The 21,350-nt window shown below is 40.9% G+C and overlaps 1 protein-coding gene across 2 annotated transcripts in view; it reads left to right on the top strand.

Moving 5' to 3' along the window:
- Positions 1 to 21,350, top strand: part of ubxn4 (UBX domain protein 4) — a 51,223-nt gene that overhangs the window by 10,161 nt on the left and 19,712 nt on the right. Inside the window, exons 4-7 of one of the 2 annotated variants that reach the window (XM_037109478.1) lie at positions 1,494 to 1,612; positions 4,873 to 5,050; positions 11,265 to 11,361; positions 15,911 to 15,962. In XM_037109478.1, coding sequence (XP_036965373.1) covers positions 1,494 to 1,612; positions 4,873 to 5,050; positions 11,265 to 11,361; positions 15,911 to 15,962 — 446 coding nt within the window. The remainder of the gene's footprint in view (positions 1 to 1,493; positions 1,613 to 4,872; positions 5,051 to 11,264; positions 11,362 to 15,910; positions 15,963 to 21,350) is intronic. The other variant, XM_037109479.1, reaches the window with a different exon arrangement.

A 21,350-nucleotide genomic window follows, 5' to 3' on the forward strand; every position in this document is an offset into this window, starting at 1 on the left:
GCACTCTAGCTCACGCAATACACACCAATTACAAAAATCAGAAGATGGCCTAAAGATCCTTAAAACTAAAACTGTGATGATTTCAAAACCGTACAAGATTTTAAAAAGCTGAATACATGCGCAAGAGTTCAAGGTCTTCTGACTCTTTTAAAGGTGGAATGGTGTCTGTAGCTCAAAGTATGAAACATGAGAAGGTTGACAGTCGACGAGTTTTGAAGAGGATTTGAAGATTTTCCCATTTACTTTCCATTCACACTAATTAGACTGCGACCAGAGCACCATTTATTGGCCGATTTGCACCAAATTTTACACAACGCCTCATCAGTCCATGGAACACAATTATGAACATTTACGTGATAATCAGACAGTATTTTATGAAGACATGCAAGATGGTCTGTCTTCAACATAGTCAATATGCAGGAATTTTTTGTTTTATGTTTTGCGCACTTTATTGACCATCGAAATACTTTTGATAACTTTTTGTCAGGAGGGTCCACAGATGCTACACGCAAAGTTTGGTGCAAATCGGTCAAATCGTCTAGGAGTTTTGTTTGTTCGTTTTGACAACTTCTAAATTAACGTAAACTCGTTCATGGAAAATAGCTTTGACATTGGTGCCAAGTTGCCATGTGCTTATACGATGTGTCCCGCTCATATGTGGGTACGGGTCCCAGCTTTCAAGTAAGAGATGGCTCTGGTTCAGAGTCATAATTACTGTGTTATTTTGGTATTGGCCATAAATTGTTGGACCAGTGAAGACATCTACCTCACTGTAACAACTCTGATACAGCCAAATATTTCCCATTTTAAGGTTCTTACATTTTTACTTCCTTAAGCAGAGAAAAGCCATACTAGGCTTGCTTAAAGAAGAGCAGTGTAGCTGAATAAAGTACAGGAAAGAAATGCAGTGGATTACAGTAAAGACATCCAGTGCATTACAGTAAAGGAGAATAAGGTGGATTACATTCACAGTGGAGGAAGGTCAAGAAATGTAGTTGAGGACAGTGATAGAGTTTTAAGTATTCAGGCATGGCTTTATTTACCATCCACTAAAATGGCCTGTATGAAAAGGGGGTGTCTCTATGTTTCGTTTTGTTTACTTATAATTAAAACTTCAAACTTCAGATGGGGCATACCAAATATCTTCCTTGGTAAATTCACATTTACATAGTGCTTTTAAGGTCTGGACACACATTGATGGCAGAGCAGCCACTTGGAGCAATTCGGTATCCAACATCTTGTTCTTGTCCAAGGATACGTTGGAGTTGAGGATCCAGGGATAGACCTCCAACCTTAGAAGGGTGACCCACTCTACCCCTGAACCCCAGCTGTCCACTTACCATATCTATTATTTTGTTTTTATTAGTGCTTACCTTGCATAGTTTTCTAGGCCTAGTGGAAATTGTCTACTGAGTGATGTTTATACTTCTTATACTTAGTACTATGAAATGTAACTTGCTGGGAGCTTGTTCCTTAACACACCCTATCTAAAGATCCAGTGGTGTGCATACCCTCTAGCTTCTTTATTGGAGAAAATGGGATTCCTCTGGAGGTCATCGCTGGCAGTGTGTCTGCCGAAGAACTGATCAAAAGAATCAACAGAGTTAAGCAGGTAGGGGCAAAAAGATTGGATTGCATGCACCTTCACTTGTAGCGAGTTCACTTCTGTTTTATCAAACCTATGTGTTTAATCTGTCGACAGTAGTGATCCACAAAATTGGCTGATGTCCTACAAATCCACATGTATGCATAAATAATGTTGCCATCATGTACCCCAATGAAGTATTTTCTCACATTTACATATCTGCATTGACATGAGAATTTCATTCAATATCTACCGGTCTCTGTAGGCTGTATTGCCTTTGAAATGATGTTGGGTATCATAACCTTTCCAGATGGTTTCTGTATTGTATTTGTATTTATTTGTGATGTATCTTTTTAAAGTCTCAAACGTGAAATGGATTACCACTAGTCTCTACCTCCACAGTTCTTAGCAGCAGCAGCAGCAGGTGTTGCAAAGCACAGAGAATGCATCCCCTCAACAAAAGAGATTTTGAAACAAAAGTTAAACATACAAATAGTTGTTTTTTGACATCTAGTCAACAACTGTATTTAAATACAATAAAGCGCTTTGTTCAATCTAAAACCCTGATGCTGCAGATCGGCTTTGGACATCCCTAGATACAATTTAGGAATTCGCTCTGGATCAGCTATCAGATTGAATGCATAAAAATGGCCATTTTACTTTTCTCTGGTGATGAATGGGCTAATGATAAGGCAAACATCCCGCAAAGCGCTGCTCATGGTGAGCGTACTCTGTGATCATTGGCCATCAGGACACAGCTGGCTGATGACTGCTCTACAGGCTGGTCTTACTTCTTCAGGATGATTACCCCGAGATTCCACCAGATACGTGTCCACTGCATTGTGGCTCCGATACAGTTTTGCTCCGCCGTCCGGCAACCCCCACCGGTTGCGTTTTGAGTCCGCCATGGTGCAGTATGATTGACAGCTGGTGTCGCGAGACCAAGGAGTTCCCGCAATAATCACCTAATCCCTTGCGACCACAGTTATAAGTCAGGGTTCTCCCCAGACAATGGAACGTGGCGCAGTGCCGCTATACTGCTAGCTCAGCGCAACTATACTAATTTTCAATGTTAGCTGCTTTGTAGCGAGTGAGGGTGGTGTCCGTCCCTCCAGCCCTCCCCCATCCAATGACAGTGAGCCCCCAGGATGACTGTGCACCGCTACACTAAAAATTTCTGGGGAGAACCCTGTAAGTATATGTGTGATAAAAACAATAACACAAAGTGTTCCTGACCAGAGGATTAGTAGAAGAGCTTGTGTTTGTCTCTTTGCTGAGATTTGTGTGCTGGTGCTGGTGAGTGTTTTATTTTGAAAAGTAACCGCTTGTCATATTGTTGCTTCAGTCTGCTGGAGCTGGAACGCAGCAGATTCGCAGCGCACCAGACCGGGTGAAGTTAACACATAGACTAAAGTGAAACCTATCAGCTCCGCTGGCATGGTGGAGATGTAACCTGGGAATCTAGGGGTTAGTTTATGCTCAGACAAGGCCTATCTGAGGCTATGAGTAGACACATATGTTGTCTTCAGAGAGTATTTTGGGGCTTTCTCTTAAGCTCTCAGTAAAATGTGGAAAACAAAAGCAGACACCTGTGCAGGGGAGCTTCATAATGGAGAGCCCACAAAGGTTGATGAGCAAAAGCGAAGAGTCAGGACAAGAGTGTGGGCCTAATGAAGCCTCAAGAAAGGGGGCTGGCCTGTGTGGTAAAGGTTTATAACCTAGGGACATGTTTTGGAAGAGAGATCATCTTTGACATGTTTACTGTTTACAAATTGTGTGTCCACAATATGATTTTTGGTGTGATTTGAATCTAGCTCTCATTGGGTTGATGATTTTGCTTTCCACTGACTGTTGTTACCTAATTTTGTTCATAATGTACATCAGTAAAGGTTTTCAACTTCAATAATTTGCTCATCAAGATCTGATGTGAGATAAAAGTGTTCCCTTGGCACTCTTGGCAACCGCCTATATGGCCAGTATCAAGAGCCGATCCAGGAAATATGTTTTTAACATGAATTAATGGGACATGAATGTGTGCTGAGGAAGAGGGAAAGGGAGAGGAGGAGATATAGGCTTAGTGCATCATTGGAAGTCCCCTGTGAGTTGAGGCCTATTGCAACATGTCTAGGAGGTACCATGTGCCAGCCCTAACTATAAACTTTATTATAGTGAAAAGTTTCATGCCTGCTCTTAGGTCTCTGCCTCCCATTCTACACTGCCTGGCCAAAAAAATCCTGATTGATCGTGATCAGCGATCACTTAATCTTTTTGTGAAATCAAATCACAGAAAAACAACAGTAGGTGAGGCTAACCCAAAAAAAGGCTTCAGTTTGCTAGGGAGCATAAAGATTGGCCTCTGGTGCAATGGAAGAAGGTAATGTGGATTGATGAGTCCAGATTTACACTGTTCCAGAGTGATGCTGCATCGGGGTAAGAAGAGAGGCAGATGAAGTGATGTACCTATCATGCCTAGTGTCTACTGTACAAGCCTGTGAGGGCAGTGCAATGATCTGGGGTGGCTGCAGTTGGTCAGGTCTAGCTTCACCAACATTATGTGCCCAAAAAATGTGGTCTACCTGAATATACTGAATGACCACATTGGTGGAAGAATGTGGTCATCTTTGGGATGAGCTGGAGAAGGCTTTGCGCAGTGGTCCAACTCTCCCATCATCAATACAAGATCTTAGCGAAAAATTAATGCAACACTGGACATAAATCTTGTGACATTGCAGAAGCTTATCGAAACAATGCCACAGCAAATGCATGCTGTAATCAAAGCTAAAGGCGGTCCGGCCCAAGAAAATGTTAGAGTGTGTGACCTTTTTTTTTTTTTTTTTTTTTGGCCAGGCAGTGTACATTCGTAGCTCTAGGAATCACAAGTAACTGCTGGTCCGCACCTTGCATGGCAGCCACCGCCATCAGTGTGTGAATGTATGAATTAAGTCGCTTTTGTCAAAAGCGTCTGCTAAATGTAAATGTAACTGCTATAAGCTCTTTAAGTTATGATAGTGCCTCGCTATTAAGGGCTTTGTGAGTGGGGAGGAGGATATTCAACTTGGTAGTAATGTTAAGACCATGGCTAAAACAGCAGCAATGGTAACAAGCTTCCTCTTTTCTAAACCTTCACAAGTTCTTATTGTGGTCTCATTCTGACCTTCTGCCCTGTGCACTTAATTGCTTGTTGTGAGATCAAATGAATCACAACAATGTATCAACCTTGCTGCTGCCACTAAAGTTATCAACTCTACATGATATTTCTGCTAGGTAACTGTGTGTTCTTCATACAGATGCATGTTCAGCATATTGGAGTTTTGCCAGAAGCAAATGCTCCAATGGAGACCAGACCATGTGAATGTACAGCCACAGAACCTGCTCCAGCCCCAGCCCCAGCTCCACCCTCTGCTCCAGCATTGTCGGTTCAGTTGGACACCACAGAACTTGCTGCTGTACCAGGTACTATTAAAGGTGACCTTGATCACACAAATCTCACACAAACATTCTCTGGAGGCGAACAGGTGTGTAATAAGTTCGGTGAACCAAATTAAAGTTCTCTTCATGGATAGAGATTGAAGTACATTTAGGGAAAACCCCACTGCAGATCTTGTCCCAGTCTACTGGATTAAACGTCACCTCCAGATCGTGCTCCCACAACAGCTTCAGAGATTCATAGCGTGAAGAATCACAATAAAGTAGTTAAGTATAAATTTTGGAAATCAGTCCTTTGGGAAATTTGGCCAAAGCTATAGTGTTTTCCAGCTCTGACAATCTCATGTGGATCCCGCCTGTCCTCAAGAGAGACCCTATAAAGTGACAGTTTTGGAAATACTGATAAAAATCTTTGTGGGGAATATTAAAATCAGCCTGATTTGCTCAAATGGCTTAACAGTGTTGTAGACCAACAGGTCTGTAAAGTTTGACAGGCCCTTAGATGTACACTCCATCAAACCAATACTCCTAATCTGTGCTGGTAAATCTGGATTCAGAGCCAGGGGAGAATGGAGAGAGATGACAGATGACCTAGGTTAATCTTATAACCCGATGGGGCACTGAATGTGGCTATAGATTTCAAAACTGCCGGATTGATTTCTCATTTTTTTTCAGATATAAAAGGACATCATCTGTGAAGGAAATAATGTGTTTTTCTTTACCTACTCTAACTCTAGACATATCGAGGTTTATACTGATGACCTCAGCCAAAGGTTCAATAAACAATGAAGGTGACAGGGGCACCCCTGTCTGCAGCCCCTGCGTAGGTTTTAATCATATTAATGAAGTTGGAGCATAGACCAAATTTTTTTAATACCAGAAATAAAAAAAGACCATTCCACTCGGTCAAAGGCCCTTTTGGCATCAAGGGAGACTGTCAGCGCTGGGTTTTATAATGAGTGTTAAATATAGTGAACAACATCAAGAGCATGTTGTAAATTGTCTGTGCCATATCTTGATTTTACAAACCCTGCCTGATCTGGGTTTATTATTTTCAGAAGGAAGTTTTCCAATCTCCGAGCCAGAATCTTTGCAACAATTTGGTAATCCACGTTGAGGAGACTAATAGGCCTAAATCTTGAACAGTCTAAAGGTTTTGAATCTTTTTTTTTTTTTTTAATTAGACTAATGGAAGCATATTTCCAGGAGGGAGGGATGCCGTCTCTTAAAATGCCATTGATGGTAGGTATAAAAACTGGGTGGTCACTTCCCATTTGGCATAGACTGGATTGCAAACCAGACCTCCTCCGGCCTGAATGCCGCATCTCAGCTGGAGCGATTGGTTCTTATTTATGAGAAGGGCTGTGCCTTTCTTGTTCTGTGAATCGAAGGAGAAGTAAACTTTACTTATCCAATCTCTTTTGAGTTTCAGATGTTCTGTATCAGATAGTCTTGTTTCCTGAAGTAATGCTATATCCTGTCATGATAACAGATTTTGCTGGACGAAAAATTGTCCCAGAAATGATTGCGATAAACTATGATATTGTCGTTTTGAGACCATTTTTCAGCTAGTATAATGATAATGGCATAATAATGCAAGTACACCCTTTCAAAGATCAGTAAACATTTATTTCTAAAGAATATTTAATATTGGAATTGGAATGTGAAGAAGACATTTCAAATATCCAAAATGAATAAACAAAAAAACCTGAAACAGTAAATAAAAAGGACTCTCAGTCTCTGTTCGCAAAAACTGCACTTGAATTACACACAATCAAAAACAATAACCCACAATGATAACCACTAACCATTTAGTATGTTCTCTTTCATGCTGTACAGTTGTGGAATTGCCGTTTGTGACATGTATGTTCTCCCAGACAATTTGTACTGGCTGTCAAGTGTTTGCAGCATTTGTCAAAATGCTGGCTTTTCAACGGTATTAAAGGGCTGCATCTCTTTAGCGATGTAGCAAACTACACTGTTCATGAGTGAGCACCATTATGCACTGTCCTGTTTGTATTTTGTTTGTCGACTAAATGTCCCAGTGATTGTGGACTCTCGGGAAGACTGAGACGGCCCTTCTGTAGCTTTAGTTGTATTTTTTTTCCCCAACTGGGAAAACTGCATCGGATGATTATGCTTTAGGTGCAGATGCATGTTTGTTGTATTGCTGCCTTTAGATGCTACTGTTTTACAACAAATGCGACATACCGGCTCGTCCAGGTTAAGTGGTTCACCACAGTCATTAGGTTTGAATCCGAAGTGCTCCCACACTGCAGCTGTCATGTTCGGCTTTGAATCCAGTTCCTTCTTTGTTTTTATTCTGTCAAATGTCGACTAGCATTACCTCTGGCTTGCTACTCCTCACAGGGCTCTCATGCTGCACTCTGTGTTATGTCAGGGACAGGGTCCCGCCTCCCAACACAGAGAATGACTGACAAGCGGGTTTGCGTTTGAGACAAGAGGAAAAAAAAAAACCAAGCATGCAAATGGAAAATATTGAGGCCAGCAAAATTATCAAGCTCATTTTTATTTATTGTATGATTAATTGATTTATTATCGTGACATGCCTATTGCTATATCAGAGTTTTGTTTTTTTCAAATATGTTAAAGTCTTCTTCCTTTTAATTACATGGCCCAATCCTTGGACATTCCATGTAGTGAGTTTAAGTGAACCAGACATAAGAGCCCCAAAGCTGGAAAACTGCCCCAAAAGAAGTCACTGGGCATTCTAAACATCGTCCAAATCCTAATTTAATAGTTAGATCACAATAAAAATTTAGACACCCGAAACAGTGCCCGTACTCCAGGCTGAATTATGAATGCCAATGAGAAGCACCCCAGAATGATGGGTTTCCGAATTGTGCTTGTACCACAACATTTGTGCAAGGTGTACTTAAAATTAAGATTACACACAAAGTTGATACTAGTGCGTATGAACTATTAAAGCTAATATCATGGAAAATAAACAGCACAGCAGTGTGAGATCAAACTGAATACAATGCAAAATGATCGTTTTTTATGCATTCTGAAAAAGAAGGGAGAGGGCTACAAATTAAATCAGCACTCACAGTCTCACAGAGTCCATGTGGTGGTCACAAAAAAGTGCACATTGTTCAGTGGGGGCTCAGTGTACATATGCGACCTGTCCCTCCCCATTATCAGTGGTAACATTAGAGATGAGGAAATCACCTAATTTAAGAGTATCCAGTAATGCAGCCGTAGACTCAGTGGTGTCAAAGAGGCGAATTTGACCTTCGTGGAGGCACTGGAGGCACTGGGTAGGCAAATCCATGATATTTGTTATGCCGAGCCAGCGCTTTCCCCACGGTGTCAAACTCGCTGCCTTTGCAGGACCAGAGTAGAACTGTAGCTGCGAGCCACCATGGTGGATGTTTTATTTCTTCATCGCTGCTCTGAGCACAGCCTCTCTTTGGGAATATCATAGTAATTGGACCAAGACGCTTCTGGGGGGCTTGTCTGGAGCCGGAGCCAGGGCTTGGTGGGTGCGTTCAATCTCCAGCGAGGGATAGTCAGCAGGCAGGCCGATTAAAGTCGGTAATGTTGTCTAGACCACAAGAGGGGTGTTGCCCTTCGTTTTCTCTGGAAGGTTGATCATTTTAAGGTTTTTAATTTTACTGTGTCTGAAATTCCTCACCCAGCATGCTGTTTAGTTAACAAAAACTGTGCTTTTTAGTGTGTCAGAAACCTCAGTATGAAATGAATAGTGTATGAACTGCAAGAGAATCATGTAATGAAACATCCCAATATCTGTCGTTACTGAAAAATACCAAATGCACATGAAAAGGTTACGTGCAGAATTTCTCTATTCACTGCAATTTGGTGTCAGTTTCAAATAATATGACAAACTGAGATGAAACACTGATCAAAATGTGCGTGACGGCTTTTACAAGCCCAGTTACTGTAGCTTTTTAAAGTCCACATATGTCGTCATATGAACTGACAATTCTAAATTGTTAGAAAACAGCACAGTTCTGCAGCAGAACAGTTTCAACTATGAAAAAAACAGTGTAAAAAACGTCTCTTTAGAGGAGGCACATATAAAAATATTTTAATTTTTTTTTTTGGTTTTTCGCAAACATAGCCAAGGTATGTAAACTTGTATACTTTTTATGCTTATACTTTTTGGAATCTTAACAAGTTTGTCTTCATGGAAATTTTGACACAAATTTTGACACACACATTTAGTGCTTAAAACATTGAAAGCAGGACAGACTCGTGACACACTAGAGCGGCTTTATGCCAAATATATATATATATATATATATATATATATATATATATATATATATATATATATATATATATATATATATATATATATATATATATATATATATATATATATATAGAGAGAGAGAGAGAGAGAGAGAATTTAGATATATATTTCTTTTCTTTTTTTACAGTGAATGCGAAATTCTTGGTTAACAATGAAAAAGCTCTTGAGGGGATAATGAAAATGTCTGTTAATGGGATAAACCAAATAATGCCTCTTCAGCAGATAATAGCTCAAAGACTCCACATTATTACCGGGTCGCACTTACTCAATCTTTGGCATAAAGCCCCTGTAGTGTGTCAGTTTAATCGGGTAAAAACGTATCTGCCAACTGTTCATAATCATATGGGTACTCTTATAATTTGTTGTGAATGAGATCTTGACCCACCATTCATTGTTGAAAGTGACAAAGTTGTGTTTTGTGTTTAAATGACATAATTACATAATTGCCATCCGTAACTGGCAGACCCTGTCTGGCTCTCATTCGCGAGAAGGGATGCTCTTTTCTTGGGAAATTTCACGTCTCAGTCTTGGTTGGGTAGCTGATAGATTTTTTTCTTTACAAGTTGTCAGAGATGGTTACTACACAACACAATAGTGGGAGGCAACAAAGACATGGTGAGTTAAAGCTGAATTTGCGTCACATAATCACTGCGGGAACTGCCTATTGACAGACACTGTTGGGCAGAATGTGACGAAGAGTCAGTAGGACAGACAGGATGACAGTCACTATCATAGACGTGTCAGTCTGGCAGCTACCCATATCTTATATTAGTTTTGGTTCTGTGCTGCAGGCATTTCCATTCACAGACGCTGTGTCACCTTTGTTACTCCCTGCAGTGGTAGATAAGAGATGGAACGAAACTGCCCCCCTGTTTTGCCTCTCCAACTTTCACATAGACGGAGAGGTGGAATATCGGTGCAAGATTCCCATCTTGAAAACGCAGTGTTGATGAAACTGAAATATGCTTTTACAACACAAGTCCCCAATTAAATAAAATGGCAAACCTGAAGGTGTATAGAGGGGCTTGGATTTCAGGGGGTTAAGTTAAGGTAAAACTTACAGGTGTTAGGATATTTATAGGGCATAACTTGCCAAAGCCTGGAAATAAAGCCAGCAGTGAGAGCAACAATTGTTACACCCCATATCCTCATTGTGAGTACATATCATGATGCAGGCCAAATTCGACGTAGCTACACTTCAATTCATAATTAAATGGTGTTCATATACAGTATAAAACTTTCAAATGATGTCCCAGGGTGAGGGGTACCACTGATTGCCTTCCATTATTTCAGCACGTGAAGCCGTGAGTCAGATTACTGTAAACATATAATTACAAACCTCAACCTCAGATACAAACACCTTGTTTTCAGAACTAGAAATATTTATTTTCTTTGTCTTTCTCTTCCACCTTGACATGATTAACTGTATAGAAGCATAAAAAGCAAATGTGTGCCGTAATTGACTGCAGACATTTCCACTCATTAACTCACTGTTTTTGAATGGATGAACTTTCAAGTTTCTCAACTGCCAGAAATTGAAAATTCCCAACAATGTCTTGCAGTTTCCTGTGCTGCCTCTAAATTCTACACTTTTTAGCCAGAACTTCCAAGGCAATTGCAGTGCAACTTACTGCAGAAAATCCAACTTTTTCGCAAGTAGCCATAGACAAATAGAACAATTCTTGTTGCCAGTGAAAAGCTTTCAATAGTTTGTTTATTACAACTACTCAATTTAGAAAGTTTAGCAGGTAGTTCTGAATTGGTTTCTTGAAGTGATCAAATTTATGGCATGACTACAGTAGATTAAACAGAATTGCATACACAAATCTCATACAGATCTGTTGAAGATGGATGGACTTGGTTTGCTCTGTGCTGACATGGAGTCAATAAACCACCTAACCCAGTGCTTCCTTTTTATGTTTCTATTCTATGCAACATCCCTCTTGGGCACAGGAGAAGATGGCAGTCCCACTCTTGCAGAGAATGCATCCTCAGATGATGCTACTCGGAGTTCTCAGAGTGAAGAAGACCTGGATGCTCAGGTGGAAAGGTAGGAGCACCCATACATGTCTCTGTATGTTCTAACCAAAATATGTCCTTTGTGTAGACAGATTTGTCCCAAAGACATCTCTGTGAAACTCAAATGGCATCTAAGAGAAAACAACAGTTAATAAAAAAAAAGTCTGTCTTCCAAACTATTCATCTGTATCAGAACTATACTAATAGATGTTTCTTATCAAGTCCCAAGCATTAGAAACATTTGTGATTATAATGGAGCCCATTATATATCCACTGCTGAAACATCAGACTAGAGATTATTTACCTTCAATCTGATCCAGTTGAAATCAATCCGGTTTTTCATGTAGCAGCTTCGCAAATATCAGTTTTACAAATAAGCTGTTGAATTGCATTGGTACGTCCATGTAACTATAACAAAGTAAAAGTCTATTAACACACTCTCTCCACAAAAGATTAAAATTACGCTCAGGCCATATTTCTTGTCTGCTGCTCATGTGTGTGTCTCATACAGCTGTAGTAGCACATTGTCTAGAGATTCACAGTCTTGCCTTTTTTTCTGCATCTTGTGTTTCACAACAGTTTCAATAGAATTTGTTGCAGACCTGGAAAAAAAAATGGGTTAAGCAGTTAAAGTGCAGTATTTCAGTATTTTCCAATCTCTTAATATTTTTCTGTGATGTAATGACCACAGACTACTTTCTCACACATAAACATTCATGAAGTTTGGTTCAATAATGAATTTGTGAAAAATGTGATCAAATCTGCTGGGTCAAAAATGTTGTTTCCTCAGCAGAGTCCACATGTTCTCCATGAGGTTCAAGTCAGGATATAGACAGGTCATTCCAAAACCTTAATTATAGCTTGATTTAGCCTTTCCATTACCACTTTCGTACGGAAGCAAATCTGGACCGTAATCAAAATTAAAATGGATTAACAGAAGTGCTTTTTGCATTTTCAGGGTACTAGTGCAGTGCCCGTAGGACGCATGTATTCCTATAGAAAAGTGGGAGGTGAAGTTGCTTTTTCATGGATGGCCAAATGAGGTTGTGTTTGAAGGTGGGACATCAGGGATATAATTGGCTGGTTTTGACTACTTTTGAATTTACCATTATATATTCACCTTAAAAGCTATTTACCTTGCCTGGTTTGGTGTCATTATTTTCAGAACAACCTCACATGTGTGACTGTGTAGTTATTTTTATTCTTTTTGTTATTTTAACAATATGAACCTAAAATCACAAAGTAACAAAATCAGGGTAGGAAAAAGTTAGATTTTTTTTACTGTGAAAACCACAAGTATGTTTAATGAACCAATTGCATTAGTTATTATAATGAAAATATAAATTGTTGTTTGCTAAATTTGTGCATACATTTTTGAAATTTACAAAGTTATATGTAACTATTTACATTTAAATGCAGGCAATGCCTCAGGCTTCCTCAGCTCATTCTTGCCTGTTCTACATTCAGCAGTCTCCTCCTTGTTTTGACTCACAACACAAAAAAAACAACTACACTACACACTAAACACACTACACTAAACACTATATAACACATTAACTGTATACTCCAAACACGCTATATGTCACAAATCTCCCAACTCTCAAAACTCGCCATCTCTGTCGCTGTCTGTATCACCGCCGCCGGCGCCCTCACACAACTTCCTGTTCCTCAGCAACCAAACTTGCTGCTTGCGGACAATTTTGTGACAAAAGCCTGTTTTTACCGTTTCTTCCTGCACCAGACACAAAGCAAACGTGACGGCAATGCTCGCAAAAAAGCGTTGCGGACATTATTTACCATAAGTCCGGTTTTGGACCTGCTGGTGCGTCCGTCGACTCGGGAGGTGGGCCGTGGGGTTGGGCTAGCAGCTTGCTACACACGAACATCTACAGATTCCAATTCCACTTAGTTGTCCTCGGGATCTCCTCAGACCAGAACAGACTCGGTCCGGACTTGTTCAGTCTCATTAATTCACAACAGTCAGTTTAGATGCACAGAACGGGACCAAACCAACGGTCCAGCTTGCGTCGCTGCAGGTCTAAATCTGCTTGTTTCTTAAGGTTTGTTGTGGAGGTGAGCTCTGCAGTGATTGGCTCTGGTACACGTGTGGCTATGGTGTGCAGTGATTGGCTCTGGTGCGGATGTGACTGTGGTGGCTCCGGTGGACAATGCTCACGGAACAATTTCATGGCCTTCTTCAGCCCAGAAATTGACTCCATCCATGCCGTCCTATCTGGCTGTCTCTCCACTCTACCTATCCTGACTGTCGACCCACAGTCTGCGATCTCCCAGCCTCTCCACCGCTTCCCTGTAGTCTCACAGCAAGAGGTTAAGGACATTGTCAAGAGGATGAAACCCTCTACTTGTGCCCTCGAACTCTTTCCTACAGCCCTGGTGAAAACAAACATCTCTATCTGACCACTTGGTCATAAGGCATGGCACTGGTTTGCACTGGTTTACTCTGGCCAAGGGCAACTCAGTCTTTCGCAGGGCCTTTGGCATTCTTCACCTTTGGCTACTGACTGCCCCACACACACCATTTTCATCATTTGCCAACTCATTTGCTACAGCTGGTGACGTTTAGTAGCTTTCCATATACAACTCATGCCCTTTCCCTATGTGCTGGGCCATTAGCTGCCTAACTAGAACATGGTTGCCACATAAATCAGTGACCTCATCACCATGCTGTCCAATGTACAGAGTCCACTGCAGAATGTATCCTGATTTGGCCTCACTCAAAACAAATGCCTTATAACCATATTTGTCTGGTTAGTTTGGATTGTACATTTTCAGTGTGGACCCTTCCCTTGAAAGCTATTGTCATTTCATCCAGTGACAGTTCTTTGCGTGGGCCAAAGACAGCTGAGAAGCATGGAATGAACATGTTATTGGGCACACCTTGAACAGTCTATCATAACCTGGCTGGCCCCACTCAACATACTCCTCATTATTGGCAAAGTGGAAGAAAGACAAGATGATTTTGAATCTGTTCATAGACATCAATTTTCCAAATCCCGGTGTAGATGTTGGCCAAAACTCTGCCCAGTAATCCTCAATCCCTGATTTATGTACCAGGCCCATGCTCAAATGGAGTGACAGGAAGGCTTTCATTTCAGGGACAGTTACATCATACCATTCATGAAACCGTGAACATCAGTTCATGTGAGGCTAAATACTGATGAGCATACAGATTTGTCTCCATTGTTATGAGATTCCAGAAATCGTCAGTCAGAAAGAGGGACGAAAAATCTATAGACCTTGAATCATTGCTAAGCTCTCTGTCACTACGATATCCAATTTGCTCATCAAAGGGCTTTATCCATTCCTGATATACCTCCTCCTCTCTCAAGAAAGCCCAGCCACCATTGCCATCATCATCATTTCCAGCCCTGTTCTGCCTCCCCCTGTTGCCTCTACCACGTCCACCTCTCATATGGACACAGCGACCTTGTGTGCCCCTTGCCCCCCTCTTCCATTTCGCGAACGGTTGAAGGACTCATCATCACTACTTTCAGCCATATTCAGACCACCCCTGCTACCCTTACGACACCCATCAGCCCTTCTGTGAACACTTCGCCCATGTCTTCCCTGCTATCCCCACTAGTGTTGGGAGAAGAGTGTGTATTTTGTGCTCTGTGAACACCGCTGCCGTGCATGGCGGCTACGTGACCGTCGTGGTAGAACGAGTGAACACTAACACCGGTTCCAGCGCTATTCTCACCATCCCCGCTACTTCTACCACATCCACTCGCTCCCCTAGTGATACTACGAGTTTGTGTATCATTTCCACTCCCACCTATGTTGGGCAAAGGGTTGTGTGTTCGTGCTTGTGCATCCTCCTCGCTCTGCGTGGCAGCGCCATTGTTCTGCAAAGACGCACCGCGACTAGCAAGCTCAATATTCTGCCAGTCATCATCTCCCAAAGTTAGATTTTCCCCTTCAGAATCAGAAGCTCAATCACTTCCCTATGTGTCAACTTTTTGATTGCCATTGATGTTAATTTCGTCTTAATAACGCCTAAATCCAGCAACACCGCTTCAGCAAAGTAGCTTTGTTGCGTACTGTCTCTGCTCTCTCACCCACCAGTTTGCATGGGACTTCTTCAATTTTTTTGCATTGAAGTATGATGTTTTTCTGAGCTAAGGTCTTAGTACAGGATGTCTGCCAACTAGTGGTTGGGAGTATGAACAACATGTAACACTCTATTCAGAGAAAACAGCTGTTGTGCTCAGTACCATGGGGAGTCGCAAATTTGCGAGTCTAGCACCTAAAGGGTTAATGTTGCACACTTGTTCTAGTGTGATCCATGAACAAAATGTTCTCTAGTTTGTATTTTCAAAGAGTAAGCAGTGCTTGGTTAAAAGTAATGTGGGGATGGGACAAGTGCATCACTGATTTAAGACACACCTTCAGGCAGGTAGCCTAGTCATGGTGGAAATGCAAAACCAGTCATGGTGGGCTGCTGCACTGAGTCAAACCGAGTCAATGTAAAAAACGCACTTGTATATTCCCAAGTTTGGTTTGCAACACTCAGTTTCTCTCCCTCTCTCTCTCTCCCTCTCCATCTCGCATCCTTTCAGGCTGACCAAGAAACAGGAGGAAAAACAAGAGCAAAGGAAGAATGGCGAAGAGGTGAGTAGAGGAGACCTTTTGGCCGTTAAATACTACTGCATATTTTCAATGGGCTGCACCTAGGTGTGCAATCACAATGGCCATGAGGGTAATGTCACTTAAACATACGAGTCATTAGATAAAAAAAAAATGTCCCCTCCAATAGTTGTCATTAACCAAACACATTAGATCCCTCTATAAGCTGGAAGAAAGCTGATTTTTCACAGTTAGTAATTCTTGTAAAACTGACCCTGAAATGTATTTGATGTGCACTTAACTCCTCCTAAGTGCAGTACAAAGTTGTTGGTCTGTTCTCTATTGATGAGTCCTCTGCATAGTTTGCAAAGATCTCTGATCTGAGAAAGCTACTTAATTGCCTGGCCAAAGTAATAAAGCACAGTCTGTTAAAAGGTGCATTTTGTAAGATCTGGACATTTGAATTTAAATCATTTAAAAAAATGAACTAATCCTATCAACAGTGTTTGGAAGCAGCAGTTCTGGCATTACATCCAAAACTGAATTAAGTAAGCTGTTATGTAAACACACATGAAGATCATTAGATAGCGGTCTTATTTCGGCCAGCTGTCGGAGGTCAGCAGTTTGGTTGAGTTTTGCATATACATGCAATACTCTCAGTTGTAAGTTGCCTTTCTATTTGTAGCTGGTGAATGTAAATTGTGATTGTTTGACTAGGGGAAAGAAGCTGTGGTGCTGGTAAGTCAGAAAAGTAATTGTAGATCCTGTGTTTAGGCATTCTGTGAGGAAGGTTGGTTGAAATATTTAATCTTGTCTAGATACTACGTAACAAAACATAAATAGGTTTCCCTAACATTAGTTATTTGTAGTCATTTATGAGTCCTCACTAAAATATGATAATGTAGTTTAAAAATAAACTTGTTTGTTTTATTGTCACAACAGTACAGAGGAACATCAAAATATATTACAGGGTTTGCGGCATTCTAAACACGAGTGTTGTAGAGCAGGACTGCCCACACTTTGTTAGCTTGCGAGCCACTTTAAAAATGACCAGGTCGAAATGATCTACCTATATAAAAACCACTAAACATCTATTTATTTATACATACAATGAGTATATTTTATATAACACAATGCATAACTGATAGAGAGAGTAATGTAAACCTTGGTATTGCACATAAAAATGGACAGCAATAATGCACATAGGTGACAAACAGCCATCAATATTGCACACAGTTTACACACTGGGAGCTGGTGGATTTCTACATGAAGTAGACTGTTGAGTATGTCAGTTTAAAAGTTAGCATTGCTAGGCTGACAGCTGATCAGCAGAGAAAGGTGAGTCCACGGAGCCAGTTGTTCAAGTGTCGTACTTTTTACGAACAGTTCGAAAGTGTCTCTCAACATTCCCTTTTAATGGAATAGTGATGATAGTTTGACAAATCAGACAAATGCGGATGTTTCCCTTCTTTTATTGATATCAATTGAAGCCGCTAACCAAGACACTTACCTAGCTAGTGTTTTGCATTAGCAAGCGTGTTTGCATGTGACGCTTGGCCCTTCAAGAAGAGATCTGGCCGTCCTGTACGTCAATCAGGTGGCATAGACTCGACCTGTTGCAGAGTGCCCTCTGGTGGTCGCCAACACTCATAACATGGTTGGAGGGTGTGTCAGCCTTTTTAATTTTATTTCTTCAAATATTAATTTATCAGCCATTATAAATGACGATACTGTGGAAAATGCCTCATATCGGCCGATGATATCGGCCCACTGAACTGCTGATCCAGTGTTTAGGGATTCTCTGAGGAAGGTTAGTTGAAATATTCCCAATTGCAAAAAGCCGTCCAAAATACGTCAAAAATACGTGTTCTCCATACATCCAGAAAACGTCGTCAGAGGAGCCAGAATCAAAGTTTTTCTTACATCTTTTCTAGACGTTGTATAGATGTTTTATTTTGGCTGTTATCTAGACGTCATTAAAAGACATTGTCGAGACATAACTATTTCTCATCCAGGAGACGTCATTCAAGGAGCCAGAATGAAAGTTTTTCTTACGTGTTTTCTAGACGTTGTATAGACGTTTTATTTTGAATGTTATATAGACGCCATTAAAAGATATTGTCGAGACATAATTATTTCACATCCAGAAAACACCCTGAATAAGGTCAACATAGCCCACATCTTTTCTGTATCTTAAATCTCAAAAATCTAAACTGGGTTCACTTGTGAGAACATAAAAAGTAGTACATTTTACTATGAAATGCAGTGACCAGGGTAAAGAAGCTATTATACAATGTAGGAACCTTGAACAGGTGGACAGTATCTGACTATGCAACATACTACATGGATTTACCATGACAGATGATTTTAGACACGACAAGCAGTGCTCATTTTTTCTTATTATAGCTGAAAAAAATAATCAAGAACAGAATGGTCTCTCGCTGCAGGGGCCACCAAAGTTTGGATCAAAAGATGCAGTTCAGTGTTCCAAACCAATCAGCGGAAGATGGATGAGGTCCAGTTTCTGATCCTTCTTGTCTCCTTATAGTATAAGTTTGTTCCTCAGCACTTTCACGAAACATAAAGCCCAGTTAGCAGTGTCAGCTCAGGTGCTTCCCCGACAAGTCCAAGGCCATGTGCGAGTCTCACGTCATAGAGAGGTGATTTGTTTGGCAGCAGCGTCCCTCTTCTGTCGGCTCTCCATTGTCCCTCTGGTCTCAGTTGCTCTTTTTGCTCTGACTTAGCTTACAGGAGGGCTCACAGTGGAGTGCTCTCTCTCTCTCTCTCTCTCTCTCTCTCTCTCTCTCTCTCTCTCTCTCTCTCTCTCTCTCTCTCTCTCTCTCTCTCTCATTTCTCTCTCCTTTGCTACAGCAAACTAATACTTGCAGACCTTGGGGATGTCTTCTTAGGCTTTGGGGAACAGTGATCAACATTTTTCACCATGTCACCATTTTGGTTTTATCTAATTTATTGATTTAACTTTTCATTTGTTGATACAGGAATATTTGCTAGTTTGACACTGGCACAGTTGTCTCATTCTGCTCCCTCGCCGACAAACTAAGAAATTAACTTGTGGGGCGTGTTGGTCTATGATTGAGGAGTGATCAGGCACATTCATGGCGCAATGCTAGTTTGAGGGCACAGAAAGCAACTGCGCCACTGACCAAGAAAATCATGACTGATTGTTATTTACACAATGAAGTGCGGACCAGCCCATTATTTCAGTGTTATTTTAAGGTGCATTATCAAGATAGTAATATATTTATAGATGTAACATAATTCACTGATAAAATACTGCACAGGCCATCATATTTTATGTTGGAAATCAGTGTACATACAGTACAGGGTATTATAGACCTTAGAAAAATATCAAAACCAAATTCTGAAATGTTACATAGAATTAAGCCTCCTAACCACAAATTGTGCCACAAATTGTTCACACAATGAAAGTTATGGCCAACAAATTATTAAAATTATTATTCTCTCTTTGAACAAAAATGCCCAAGTGAGAAGAAAAATGTTTACTTAAAAAATGTCTGTAGGCTTACACTTTATGACAGAAAACACCTTTGTGTTTTCTAATCCATATTTGTCCTTTTTCTCCTTCCCTTTCAATTGCGTCATGAACTTGTTACTGAAGAGCCTAATCCAAGAGAAACACAAGTTAGTCAACATGCTTATGTTGCTGATGATCAAAGCAAGTACCATCTAACAAGCAAATGCATCAAGAAATACCTGTCCAACACATTGTGGGTGCAGTCTTTTATATCGCTACCACCAATTCTTGCCAGTTGATGAAAAAAATGATAAATTACTGACTGCAACTGTGGCTTCAGATTTGTTATTGTTTTCCAGCTGATTGAACCATGTCCCATTTGCTTTGAAGAACAATTGCATTACATGCAATTTCATCTGTTTAAAGGGTTACCATTTTGAGTTGTTGTTGACAGGATTTTGACACTTCTTTGATACCTGAGATTATAAATAGCAGATTTTTAACCCCAATTTGGTTTAAAAGATAATCAATCCTATTATGAATCAATCCTGCCTGTGAATTTGTGTTCACAGTTGACTTATTACAGTTGCTAGAATGATTGAAAGCGTCTTACCAAATTACAGAAGGTCTCTGGCTCAGAGAGGGAGGCTTCCTTCTCTTGAAATTCTTCCATGCTGTCCATTTGGTCCACACACGCTCCTGGCTCAGTGATGTGTCTTTGTAGCTTCCGAATTTCTTTGTGTAGGGTTACCAGTTTTGTAAGGACTATTTTCTGGAACTCTTACATTACAGACAAAAGAATGGATCACTCAGTGTAATGTACTCAAAACTCTGTAGCTCCTAAATTCCCAGAGGAATTTACATTGGAGTAACAGCTATCACTGTCCATGCTAATATCCATGCTATTACTATTCATGCTATGTTGATGTTATTACATCCAAATATAAAAGCTATAGTCTTCAATTGAGAAAGACTTGAAAAAAGCATCCCTCCCCTCCACTCTGCGCTCCATGACCCCTCCAAGCTTGTATCGCCCTCCCCTCGGAGCTTCCCACGACACACCCCTTCCACTGCAATAAGCCGGTGTCACAGTTTAACTTGCAACCGTGTTAACTGGCGACCCTCAGGCCAAAGCGTCTGCTGTAGTCAACATTAAACTAACCCTCTGGTGGCACTAATTAAAGACCATTTCCCTACTGATATTTTTCATTGAATTTTAATAAAACCTTTCAGAGAGGGCCTAAATGGTCCACAAGGGTTAAAAACTAAGCCCTGAGACATTCCCAGGGACAGCTACATTTCTCTGCAGGGTTCTCCCCAGACAATGGAACAGTGGCTCAGCGCCACTATACTAATTTTCAATGTTAGCTGCTTTGTAGCGGATGAGGGTGGTGTCCGTCCATTGTCCATCTGCGCATTGTGTTCTGCTGAGAGACAAACAAATGGCATTCCTCAACAACACTGGACCTCACTCCAACGGGCTTCTGTGAACTAGGTGGACCTGTGCAACCAAACAGAAAAAACACTACTGTTGCTTTTCCACTAGCACCGACTCAGCTTGACTCTACTCGGATTGTAAAGTTTTCCAGGAGGTAGTCCCTGGTACCAGGTTCCATTTCACTATACTCGGCTGGGGTTCCAAGCCAGCTGAGTCAAGCAGACAATGTGATGTGACCACATTCCAGACCGACTGGTCAGAGATATAGCCACAGCGTTATCAACACGCCACAGCTAGGCTATTGTAGAGGTAAGATCTTTAGCCCGAGCCCGAGCCCGAGCCCGACCCGGCCCGAAATTCGGGTCGGGTCGGGCCTAAAATGTCAATCATTACGTTCAGGTCGGGTCGGGCTCGGGCTTCTCTCTCGCTGACTTTTTTAAAAATAAATATATGTTTATAAAAATGTATACTAAAACGATGTGTGGATACTAAACTAAGG

This window comes from Acanthopagrus latus, chromosome 9 (genome assembly GCF_904848185.1).
Source record: "Acanthopagrus latus isolate v.2019 chromosome 9, fAcaLat1.1, whole genome shotgun sequence".
Classification (NCBI taxonomy): domain Eukaryota; kingdom Metazoa; phylum Chordata; class Actinopteri; order Spariformes; family Sparidae; genus Acanthopagrus; species Acanthopagrus latus.